Raw genomic sequence first — 12,130 nt, forward strand, 5'->3', positions numbered from 1 at the left:
TATATATGAGTAATGGAAGAGTTTTAGGTATAGAGCTCTCTGTTTAAAAGTTACACCGACTACACTTTCACCAGTGATTGGGCAATATAGTGTGCCATAATCTGAGCAAATATTAACCTATATCATGATACAGTACTATATGATATGACCATTTAAAATAAAACAGTGTTTTAAGTTGTACATGAATGGCCAGACCATGGTTGATAAAACAGTCACACCTGCCACCTGAGTCAGAGAGGGCAGTGTGCAGCTGTGAATGGGTGCAATCTGGAGGCTGGCTCACCCATCACTAGTCTCCTCGAGGCAAATGTCATGTCAGTAAGGCAGGGCTCAGGTCAGGTACTGTAGGTAGGCTGGTGTAAATCACATTCAATGCTCTATAATGTACATTTGTATTTGCAACTTTCTGGATGCCGCTTACCCCCCCCCCCCCCCCCCCCCCCCCCCCCCTCTAAAAGCGGAAGTAGAACTTCCTCGACAGTCGTTGAGAAGTGTGCCTGTCAAAATATTTTGTTCTGCTACTTCTGACAGTGACCGCTCGAGCTGCCGAATACCTGCTCTAAGGTAAGTAGCAAGTCGATAAAGGTTCGCAAATTATTTAGCTAGCTTCCAATTCCTGTCAACTGTAGCGGCATCCATAGCCTTGTAGTTAGCTAGCTAACGCTAGTGCGTGAACTTCTCGATACCAACGGCGTTAAGCTAACGTTAGCTAGCTAGCTAGCTACACACCCACAAAATGAAGTTACTGGACTTTGTGCCAAGCTAACTAAACTAGCTAGCTATATACCTAAACATTACTGAGGAGTTGTACATGGAAATACAGCTAGGACAGCTGCTATAGCTAGCTAATTAGCACTCGCTCAACCTTCTCAATGCCTCAGACAGGTCAGGGAATTTACCAGCCACGTCAAAGCTTGTCTGCTGTTTCTGCTGCTACTTCTGTGTTACTGGAAGTACCACGCCTCACTCAGCTGTATCAAAACACCACTGCCATTGGCCAGTGTGCCAGAAAAGGTGAAAAGCACCTGCCTCAAGTGCATCAATACTATCTTCAAAATGTAGTGTTTTGTTGATGCATAATGTTTCTCTTTTCTGCAGTGATTTAAATACAGATAAGGGATGGCACCAAAGAGAAGGGCTGCCTCATCCACCAAAGCCAATAAAGTGGGTGGAAAGAAGGTCAAGCAAGAGCCTGACACACCAAAGGATGCATTTACCTCTGCCAAAGAGGCTCTGAAGGCTGCAGGGCCAGAAGTGAAGGGCAAAAGGAAGGCTGATGAGCACTGCTTGCTGTCAGAACAGCATTCAGGAAGGGTGAGTTGGACATCATGCCGTATCAAGGCAGGGAGTAGGCTCTTTACTGGGCTGCCTGTGCCACCAATCATACCATCATATTGTATACTATTTCAGCTCAAAAGTCCTCCTGTGCAGTCAGTAGTACTCATTGAGGTACTTTGAAAATGTTACTGTGATTGAAGCACTTGTCACTAGAGGTAGACCAATTTATGATTTTTCAACGCCGATACCGATTATTGGAGGACCCAAAAAAAGCCGATACCGATTAATCGGCCGATTTAAATAAAAAACTATTTATAATAATGACAATTACAACAATACTGAATGAACACTTATTTTAACTTAATATAATACATCAATAAAATCTATTTAGCCTCAAATAAATAATGAAACATGTTCAATTTGGTTTAAATAATGCAAAAACAAAGTGTTGGAGAAGAAAGTAAAAGTGCAATATGTGCCATGTAAGAAACCTAACGTTTATGTTCCTTGCTCAGAACATGAGAACATATGAAAGCTGGTGGTTCCTTTTAACATGAGTCTTCAATATTCCCAGGTAAGAAGTTTTAGGTTGTAGTTATTATAGGAATTATAGGACTATTTCTCTCTACCATTTGTATTTCATTAACCTTTGACTATTGGATGTTCTTATAGGCACTTTAGTATTGCCAGTGTAACAGTATAGCTTCCGTCACTCTCCTCGCTCCTCCCTGGGCTCGAACCAGGAACACAATGACAACAGCCACCCTCGAAGCAGCGTTACCCATGCAGAGCAAGGGGAACAACCACTCCAAGTCTCAGAGCGAGTGACGTTTGAAACTCTATTAGCGCGCACCCCGCTAACTAGCTAACCCTTTTCACATCGGTTACACAAGCCTAATCTCGGGAGTTGATAGGCTTGAAGTCATAAACAACGCAATGCTTGACGCACAACGAAGAGTTGCTGGCAAAACGCATGAAAGTGCTGTTTGAATGAATGCTTACGAGCCTGCTGCTGCCTACCACTGCTCAGTCAGACTGCTCTATCAAATCATAGACTTAGTTATAACATAATAACACACAGAAATACGAGCCGTAGGTCATTAGGGGCGGCAGGGTAGCCTAGTGGTTAGAGCGTTGGACTAGCAGCCGAAAGGTTGGAGATTCAAATCCCCAAGCTGACAAGTTACAAATCTGTCGTTCTGCCCCTGAACAGGCCGTCATTGAAAATAAGAATTTGTTCTTAACTGACTTGCCTAGTTAAATAAAAGTAAAATAAAAAATAATAATATGGTCGAATCCGGAAACTATCATCTCGAAAACAAGACGTTTATTCTTTCATTGAAATACGGAATCGTTCTGTATTTTATCTAAGGGGTCCATTAGTCTAAATATTCCTGTTACATTGCACAACCTAAAATGTTATGTCATAATTACGTAAAATTCTGGCAAATTAGGCAGCCCAAACTGTTGGTTAATATTGCCTGCTAACCTGGATTTATTTTAGCTAAATATGCAGGTTTAAATATATATACTTCTGTGTATTGATTTTAAGAAAGGCATTGATGTTCATGGTTAGGTACACATTGGAGCAACGATACGCACCGCATCGATTATATGCAACGCAGGACACGCTAGATAACTACACATGGTTGATAATATTACTAGTTTAAGTAGTGATTATGATTGATTGATTGTTTTTTATAAGATATGTTTAATGCTAGCTAGCAACTTACCTTGGCTTACTGCATTCGCGTAACGTGGAGTGCATTGCACACCCCGTGGAGTGTAATGAGAGGCAGGTGGTTAGAGCGTTGGACTAGTTAACTGTAAGGTTGCAAGATTGAATCCCCCGAGCTGACAAGGGTTTGGAAATTTTATGTATCAATGATGTTTGACAGTCATTGTCGATGTCGTTCTGCCCCGGAACGAGGGGGTTAACCCACCGTTCCTAGGCCGTCATTGAAAATGAAGAAAATAAGAATTGTGTTCTTAACTGACTTGCCTAGTTAAATAAAGATTAAATAAAAAAGCTTTTTTTTTTAAATCGGCCAAATCGGTGTCCAAAAAATACAGATTTCCGATTAATCGGTCGACCTCTACTTGTCACACACTGACTGTAAAGGCTATGACAATGAATGACTTTGTGAGTTCACTTCAGCCACACCCTTCATTTAGAATCAATGAGGTTTGACTACTTTCCAATATACAAACCTTAGAAGTGACATGTAGGGTACAGTAATAGTTTCAGTTGGAAGTAAACTCCCTGAAAGTGAGAGACACTCGCCCCTTGAATTCATCTAATGCAGAAGGGGACTATTCTCTTCTTTCCTTGTTCAAGACATTACCTCTGCTCAGTTGTAGTGTACACTCCCTCAAGATACCTGAGATAATGAGTGTGTAAGGTCACTCATATCTACTGTATATGCTGCATTCAGTTATAGCTGTTTCAAAAGACCAATGTGTTGCTACACCATGTTTGCTAATCATTCATATATAGCAGAATCTGAGAAACTGTCACTAGTTACAGGTATTTGACTTGAATTGTTTGATCAGCCTTGCAGTCACATCAGCAGGACAGACTGCTGTGCAGTGCAATAGATGAATGTGCTCATTTTTATCTGACTGCTTTCCTGAATAATGTTCCTCCTTTAATCTCCCCCACAGGTGTATGAAGATTATGATTGCATGCTGAATCAGACCAACATTGGAAATAACAACAACAAGTTTTATGTCATTCAAGTGTTGTGTATAGATGACTCTTACTACTGCTGGAACAGATGGGGAAGAGTGGTAAGCTTAATATTTGACAGACACGATGGTAGTTTACTAGACATTCCTGTGTATACTTAGTAGTAAATCTACATTTTTGTTAACTATGTTAAATACTAAGCTATTAATTTCTTGAGACCCCAGAATTGAAGCATCATCTTCTCCTCTCTCCCTTACAGGGGGAAACAGGCCAGTCAAACCTATCAGACCTCTCCAACAGCCCAGACAAAGCCATCAAAGACTTTGAGAAGAAGTTCAAAGACAAGACGAAAAACAGCTGGAAGGAGCGGGACAACTTTGTGTCTCACCCGGGGAAGTACACCCTGATAGAGGTGGATGGAGACCAGGATGCAGAGGTCAAGGTAAAGTGGTGGCTGGGTCTCAGTAGGACCACAGATTCTAAAGTAGGTTTTGGCAATTATATGTATCAATGATGTTTGACAGTCATTGTCGATGGTAATGACATTGTAATATCATAAACTATGTTTTAGCATATTTGAACTTGATTTCACCACCGGAGTCTGGCAGCGCAATGCTGAATACACAGCATTGCGACAAGCCAAATGGCCTATTCCCTATTTGCCATAGCGTACATTTTTAGGAAACTTAGCAAAAAAAACGAAACGTCCACTCACTGTCAACTGCGTTTATTTTGAGAAAACTTAACATGTGTAAATATTCGTATGAACATAACAAGATTCAACAACTGAGACATAAACTGAACAAGTTCCACCGACATGTGACTAACATAACTGGAATAATGTGTCCCTGAACAAAGGGGGGGTCAAAATCAAAAGTAACAGTCAGTATCTGGTGTGGCCACCAGCTGCATTAAGTACTGCAGTGCATCTCCTCCTCATGGACTGCACCAGATTTGCCAGTTCTTGCTGTGAGATATTACCCCTATTCCACCAAGGCATCTGCAAGCTCCCAGACATTTCCGAGGGGAATGGCCCTAGCCCCTCACCCTCCGATCCAACTGTTCCCAGATGTGCTCAATGGGACTCGTCAATGAAGAGCACTTTTTGCCGGTCCTGTCTGGTCCAGTGACGGTGGGTTTGTGCCCATAGGCAACGTTGATGTCTGGTGAGGACCTGCCTTTACAACAGGCCTACAAGCCCTCAGTCCAGCCTCTCTCAGCATATTGCGGACAGTCTGAGCACTGATGGAGAGATTGTGCATTCCTGGTGTAACTCGGGCAGTTGTTGTTACCGCCATCCTGTACCTGTCCTACAGGTGTGATGTTTGGATGTACCGATCCTGTGCAGGTGTTGTTATACGGGGTCTGCCACTGCGAGGACGATCTGCTATCCGTCCTGTCTCCCTGTAGCGCTGTCTTAGGCGTCTCACAGTACGGACGTTGCAATTTATTGCCCTGGCCTCATCTGCAGTCCTCATACCTCCTTGCAGCATGCTTAAGGCATGTTCACGCAGAAGAGCAGGGACCCTGGGCATCTTTCTTTTGGTGTTTTTCAGTCAGTAGCAAGGCCTCTTTAGTGTCCTAAGTTTTCATTACTGTGACCTTAATTGCCTACCGTAAGTAAGCTGTTAGTGTCTTAATGACTGTTCCACAGGTGCATGTTCATTAATTGTTTATGGTTCATTGAACACGCATGGGAAAGAGTGTTTAAACCCTTTACAATGAAGATCTGTGAAGTTATTTGGATTTTAATGAATTATCTTTGAAAGACAGGATCCTGAAAATGGGATGTTTCTTTTCTTTCTTTTTTTTAGTTTACATAGTGCCTTCGGAAAGTATTCAGACCCCTTGACTTTTTTCACATTTTGTTACGTTACAGCCTTATTCTAAAATGTTTTAAATAAATTATAATTCTCAGTCTACACACTATCCCATATTGACAAAGCAAAAACCTCATATATTTATTAAAAATAAAAACACAAATGCCTTTACATAAGCATTTGCTTTGCTATGAGATTAGAATTTGAGCTCAGGTGCATCCTGTTTCCATTGATCATCCTTGAGATGTTTCTACAACTTGATTGGAGTCCACCTGTGATAAATTCAGTTGATTGGACATGATTTGGAAAGGCTCACACATATAAGGTTCCACAGTTAACCGTGCATGTCAGAGCAAAAAAAAGTAATGAGGTCAAAGGAATTGTCTGTAGAGCTTTGAGACACACTTTGAGGCATAGATCTGGGGAAGGGTACCCAAAAATGTCTGCAGCATTGAAGGTCCCCAGGAACACAGTGGTCTCCATCATTCTTAAGTGGAAGAAGTTTGGAACCACCAATACTTTTCCTGGAGCTGGCCGCCCTGCCAAACAGAGCAATCGGGGAGAAGGGTCTTGGTCAGGCAAGTGACCAAGAACCCTATGGTCACTCTTGACAGAGTTCCAGAGTTCCTCTGTGGAGATGGGAGAACCTTCCAGAAGGACAACCATCAATGACGCACTCCACCCAAACAGGCCTTTATGCTAGAGTGGCCAGACAGAAGCCTCCTCAGTAAAAGGCACAAGACAGCCTGCTTGGAGTTTGCCAAAAGACACCTAAAGACTCTCAGACCATGAGAAAAAAAGATTCTCTGGTCTGATGAAACCAACTCTTTGACCTGAATGCCAAGTGTCACGTCTGAAGGAAACCTAGCACCATCCCTACAGTGAAGCATGGTGGTGGCAGCATCATGCTGTGGGATGTTTTTCAGTGACGGGGACTGGGAGACTAGTCAGGATTGAGGGAAAGATGAACAGAGCAAAGTACAGAGATTGATGAAAACCTGCTCAGGACCTCAGACTGGAGAGAAGGATCACCTTCCAACAGGACCATGACCCTAAGCACCCAGCCAAGACAATGCAGGAGTGGCTTTGGCTCAAGTCTCTGAATGTCCTTGAGTGGCCCAGTAAGAGCCCGGACTTGAACCCGATCAAACATCTGGAGAGACCAGAAAATAGCTATGCGGCAACGCTCCCAATCCAACCTGACAGAGCTTGAGAGGATCTGCAGAGAAGAATGGGAGAAACTCGCCAAATACAGGTTTGCCAAGCTTGTAGTGGCACACCCAAGAAGACTCAATGCCGTAATCGCTGCCAAAGGTGCTTCAATAAAGTACTGAGTAAAGGGTCTGAATACTTACAGTACCAGTCAAAAGTTTGGACATACCTACTCATTCCAGCGTTTTTCTTTAATTTTACTTAAAAAATATATATATATTTTTACTTTGTAGAATAATATTGAAGACATCAAATCTATGAAATAACACATAACCAGACAAGTGTTAAACAAATCAAAATGTTTAATAATTGAGGTTATTTGAAGTACCCACCCTTTACCTTGAGGACAGCACTCTTGTGCACTCTTGGCATTCTCTCAACAAGCTTCATGAATTAGTCATCTGGAATGCATTTCAATTAACAGGTGTGCCTTGTTTAAAGTTATTGGTGGATTTTCTTTCCATAATGAGTTTGAGCCAATCAGTTGTGTTGTGACAAGGTTGGTTTACAGATGATAGCCCTATTTGGTAAAAGACCAAGTCCATATTATGTCAAGAACAGCTCGAATAAGCAAAGAGAAATGACAGTCCATCATTACATTAAGACATGAAGGTCAGTCAATCTGGATATTTTCAAGAACTTTGAAAGTTTCTTCAAATGCAGTTGCAAAAACCATCAAGTGCTATGATGAAACTGGCTCTCATGAGGACCGCCACAAGAATGGAAGACCCAGAGTTACCTTTACCATACGCATGCAGTCCATATAAATGCTTCAAAGAGTTCAAGTAACAGACACATCTCAACATCAACTGTTCAGAGGAGACTGCGTGAATCAGGCCTTCATGGTCAAATTGCTGCAAAGAAACCACTACTAAAGGACACCAACAAGACAAAGAATTGCTTGGGCCAAGAAACACGAGCAATGGACATTAGATCGGTGGAAATCTTTCCTTTGGTCTAATGAGTCCAAATTTGAGATTTTTGGTTCCAACCGCCGTGTGTTTGTGAGACGCAGAGTAGATGAACAGATGATCTCCGCATGTTTGGTTCCCACCGTGAAGGATAGAGGAGGAGGTGTGATGGGGTGTCGGTGCTTTGCTGGTGACACGGTCTGTGATTGATTTAGAATTCAATGCACACTTAACCAGCATGGCTCCCACAGCATTCTGCAGCAATACGCCAGTCCCACTAAGCCCAAACCAGATGGGATATCATCTGTTTTTCAACAGGACAATGACCTAACACACCTCCAGGCTGTGTATGGGCTATTCAACCAAAAAGGAGTGTAATGAGTGCTGCATCAGATGACCTAGCCTCCCCAATCACCTGACCTCAATCCGTTTGGGATGAGTTGGACCACAGAGTGAAGAAAAAGCAGCCAGAATGTGCTCAGCATATGTGGGAACTCCTTCAAGACTGTTGAAAAACATTCCTCCTGAAGCTTGTTGAGAGAATGCCAAGAGTGTGCAAAGCTGTCAAGGCAAAGGGTGGCTATTTTGAAGAATCTCAAATATAAAATATATTTTGAATTGTTTAACACTTTGTTGGTAACAACATGGTTCTGTATGTGTTATTTCATAGTTTGATGTCTTCACTGTTCTACAATGTTGAAAATAGTAAAAATAAATAAACTTTTATGTGTGTGTGTGTATAAATTGAGAAGAGCTTGGGGCCTAGGATCGAGCCTCCTTATTTTATCGTTTTGATGTCTTCGCTGCCTGTCACCAAGGGAGTACCCCCAAGACTCGATACTAGGCCCCACACTCTTCTCAATTTACATCAACAACATAGCTCAGGCAGTAGGAAGCTCTCTCATCAATTTTTATATGCAGATGATAATTTTATACTCACCTGGCCCCTCCCCGAATTTTGTGTTTAACGCTCTAAAACAAAGCTGTCTTAGTGTCCAACAAGCTTTCTCTGCCCTTCACCTTGTTCTGAACACCTCCAAAACAATGGTCATGTGGTTTGGTAAGAATAATGCCCCTCTCCCCACAGGTGTTAATTACTACCTCTGAGGGCTTAGAGCTTGAGGTAGTCACCTCATACAAGTACTTGGGAGTGTGGCTCGACTTTACACTGTCCTTCTCTCAGCATATATCAAAGCTGCTGGCTAACGTTAAATCTAGACTTGGTTTCCTCTATCGTAATCACTCCTCTTTCACCCCAGCTGTCAAACTAACCCTGATTCAGATGACCATCCTACCCATGCTAGATTATGGAGACATAATTTATAGTAAGGGTGCTCTCGAGCAGCTAAATGTTCTTTACCATTCAGCCATCCTATTTGCCACCAATTCTCCTTATAGGCCACATCACTGCACTCTATACTACTCTGTATACCCGTCGCAAGACCCACTGGTTGATGCTTGTTTATAAAACCCGCTTAGGCCTCACTCCCCCCTATCTGAGATATCTACTGCAGCCCTCATCCTCCAACAACTGTTCTGCCAGTCACATTCTGTTAAAGGTCGCCAAAGTGCACACATCCCTGGGTTGCTTGTTTTTTCAGTTCGCTGCACCTAGCGACTGGAACGAGCTGCAACAAACACAAACTGGACAGTTTTATCTCCATCTCTTCATTCAAAGACTCAATGATGGACAATCTTATTGACAGTTGTGGCTGCTTTGAGTGATGTATTGTTGTCTCTACCTCCTTGACCTTTGCTGTTGTCTGTGCCCAATAATGTTTGTACCATGTTTTGTGCTGCTGCCATGTTGTTGCTCCCATGCTGTGTTATCATGCGTTTATGCCTTGCTATGTTGTCTTAGGCCTCTCTTTATGTAGTGTTGTGTTGTCTCTCTTGTTTAAAATAACATAAGGTTGTCATTGGTAGGCCGCATTGTTAATAAGAATTTGTTCTTAACTGACTTGCCTAGTTAAATAAATACAAATTCTACAATGTAGAGTAATTGGATAATAACAAATACATATATATCACACACACAGTCGTGGCCTATAGTTTTGAGTGACACACACATACATTTTCAAGTCTGCTGCCTCAGTTTGTATGATGGCAATTTACATATACTCCAGAATGTTATAAAGAGTGATTAGATGAATTGCAATTAATTGCAAAGTCCCTCTTTGCCATGCAAATGACATGAATCCCCAAAAAACATTTCTACTGCATTTCAGCCCTGCCACAAAAGGACAAGCTGACTTCATGCCAGTGATTCTCTAGTTAACACAGGTGTGAGTGTTGATAAGGACAAGGCTGGAGATCACTCTGTCATGCTGATTGAGTTCGAATAAAAGACTGGAAGCTTCAAAAGGAGGGTGGTGCTTGGAATCATCATTGTTCTTCCTCTGTCAAACACGGTTACTTGCAAGGAAACACGTGCCGTCATCATTGCTTTGCACAAAAAGGGCTTCACAGGCAAGGATATTGCTGCCAGTAAGATTGCACCTAAATCAACCATGTATCGGATCATCAAGAACTTCAAGGAGAGCGGTTCAATTGTTGGGCGCCCAAGAAAGTCCAGCAAGCGCCAGGACCGTCTCCTAAAATGTATTCAGCTGCGGGATCGGCACGACCAGTACAGAGCTTGCTCAGGAATGGCAGAAGGCAGGTGTGAGTGCATCTGCACGCACAGTGAGGCGAAGACTTTTGGAGGATGGCCTGGTGTCAAGAAGGGCAGCAAAGAAGCCACTTCTCTCCAGGAAAAACATCAGGGACAGACGGATATTCTGCAAAAGGTACAGGGATTGGACTGCTGAGGACTGGGGTAAAGTCATTTTCTCTGATCTCCTTTCCGATTGTTTGGGACATCTGGAAAAAAGCTTGTCCGGAGAAGACAAGGTGAGTGCTACCATCAGTCCTGTGTCATGCCAACAGTAAAGCATCTTGAGACCATTCAAATGTGTGTGTGGGGTTGCTTCTCAGCCAAGGGAGTGGGCTCACTCACAATTTTGCCCCTAGAACACAGCCATGATTAAAGAATGGTACCAACACATCCTCCGAGAGCAACTTCTCCCAACCATCCAGGAACAGTTTGGTGACGAACAATGCCTTTTCCCACATGATGGAGCACCTTGCCATACGGCAAAAGGGATAACTAAGTGGCTCGGGGAACAAAACATCAATATTTTTGGTCCATGGCCAGGGAACTCCCCAGACCTTGAAAAAGAATGGTCAACACTGCAAATATTGACTCTTTGCTTCAACTTCATGTAATTGTCGATAAAAGCCTTTGACACGTATGAAATGCTTGTAATTATACTTCAGTATTCCATAATACCATCCGACAAAAATATCTCAAGACACTGAAGCAGCAAACTTTGTGGAAATTAATATTTGTGTCATTCTCAAAACTTTTGGCCACGACTGTGTGCGCCCGTGTGTGTGTGTGTGTGTATATATATATATTGCTCAAAAAAATAAAGGGAACACTTAAACAACACAATGTAACTACAAGTCAATCACACTTCTGTGAAATCAAACTGTCCACTTAGGAAGCAACACTGATTGACAATACATTTCACATGCTGTTGTGCAAATGGAATAGACAACAGGTGGAAATTATAGGCATTTAGCAAGACACCCCCAATAAAGGAGTAGTTCTGCAGGTGGTGACCACAGACTACTTCTCAGTTCCTATGCTTCCTGGCTGATGTTTTGGTCACTTTTGAATGCTGGCGGTGCTTTCACTCTAGTGGTAGCATGAGACGGAGTCTACAACCCACACAAGTGGCTCAGGTAGTGCAGCTCATCCAGGATGGGACATCAATGCGAGCTGTGGCAAGAGGGTTTGCTGTGTCTGTCAGCGTAGTGTCCAGAGCATGGAGGCGCTACCAGGAGACAGGCCAGTACATCAGGAGACGTGGAGGAGGCCGTAGGAGGGCAACAACCCAGCAGCAGGACCGCTACCTCCGCCTTTGTGCAAGGAGGAGCAGGAGGAGCACTGCCAGAGCCCTGCAAAATGACCTCCAGCAGGCCACAAATGTGCATGTGTCTGCTCAAACAGTCAGAAACAGACTCCATGAGGGTGGTATGAGGGCCCGACGTCCACAGGTGGGGGTTGTGCTTACAGCCCAACACCGTGCAGGACGTTTGGCATTTGCCAGAGAACACCAAGATTGGCAAATTCGCCACTGGCGCCCTGTGCTCTTCACAGATGAAAGCAGGTT

The 12,130-nt window shown here is 43.0% G+C and overlaps 1 protein-coding gene across 2 annotated transcripts in view; it reads left to right on the forward strand.

Annotated features, from left to right (window-relative positions):
• Window positions 1-267: 267 nt before the first annotated feature.
• parp3 (poly (ADP-ribose) polymerase family, member 3) overlaps window positions 268-12,130 on the forward strand; it is a 26,752-nt gene continuing 14,889 nt past the window's right edge. Inside the window, exons 1-5 of one of the 2 annotated variants that reach the window (XM_036983707.1) lie at window positions 461-564; window positions 886-1,014; window positions 1,099-1,314; window positions 3,943-4,068; window positions 4,227-4,409. In XM_036983707.1, the coding sequence (XP_036839602.1) occupies window positions 1,120-1,314; window positions 3,943-4,068; window positions 4,227-4,409 (504 nt within the window). In that variant the 5' untranslated portion in view covers window positions 461-564; window positions 886-1,014; window positions 1,099-1,119. Of the gene's footprint in view, window positions 565-885; window positions 1,015-1,098; window positions 1,315-3,942; window positions 4,069-4,226; window positions 4,410-12,130 lie in introns of both variants that reach the window. The other variant, XM_036983706.1, reaches the window with a different exon arrangement.

Source organism: Oncorhynchus mykiss, chromosome 7, assembly GCF_013265735.2.
Source record: "Oncorhynchus mykiss isolate Arlee chromosome 7, USDA_OmykA_1.1, whole genome shotgun sequence".
Lineage (NCBI taxonomy): Eukaryota > Metazoa > Chordata > Actinopteri > Salmoniformes > Salmonidae > Oncorhynchus > Oncorhynchus mykiss.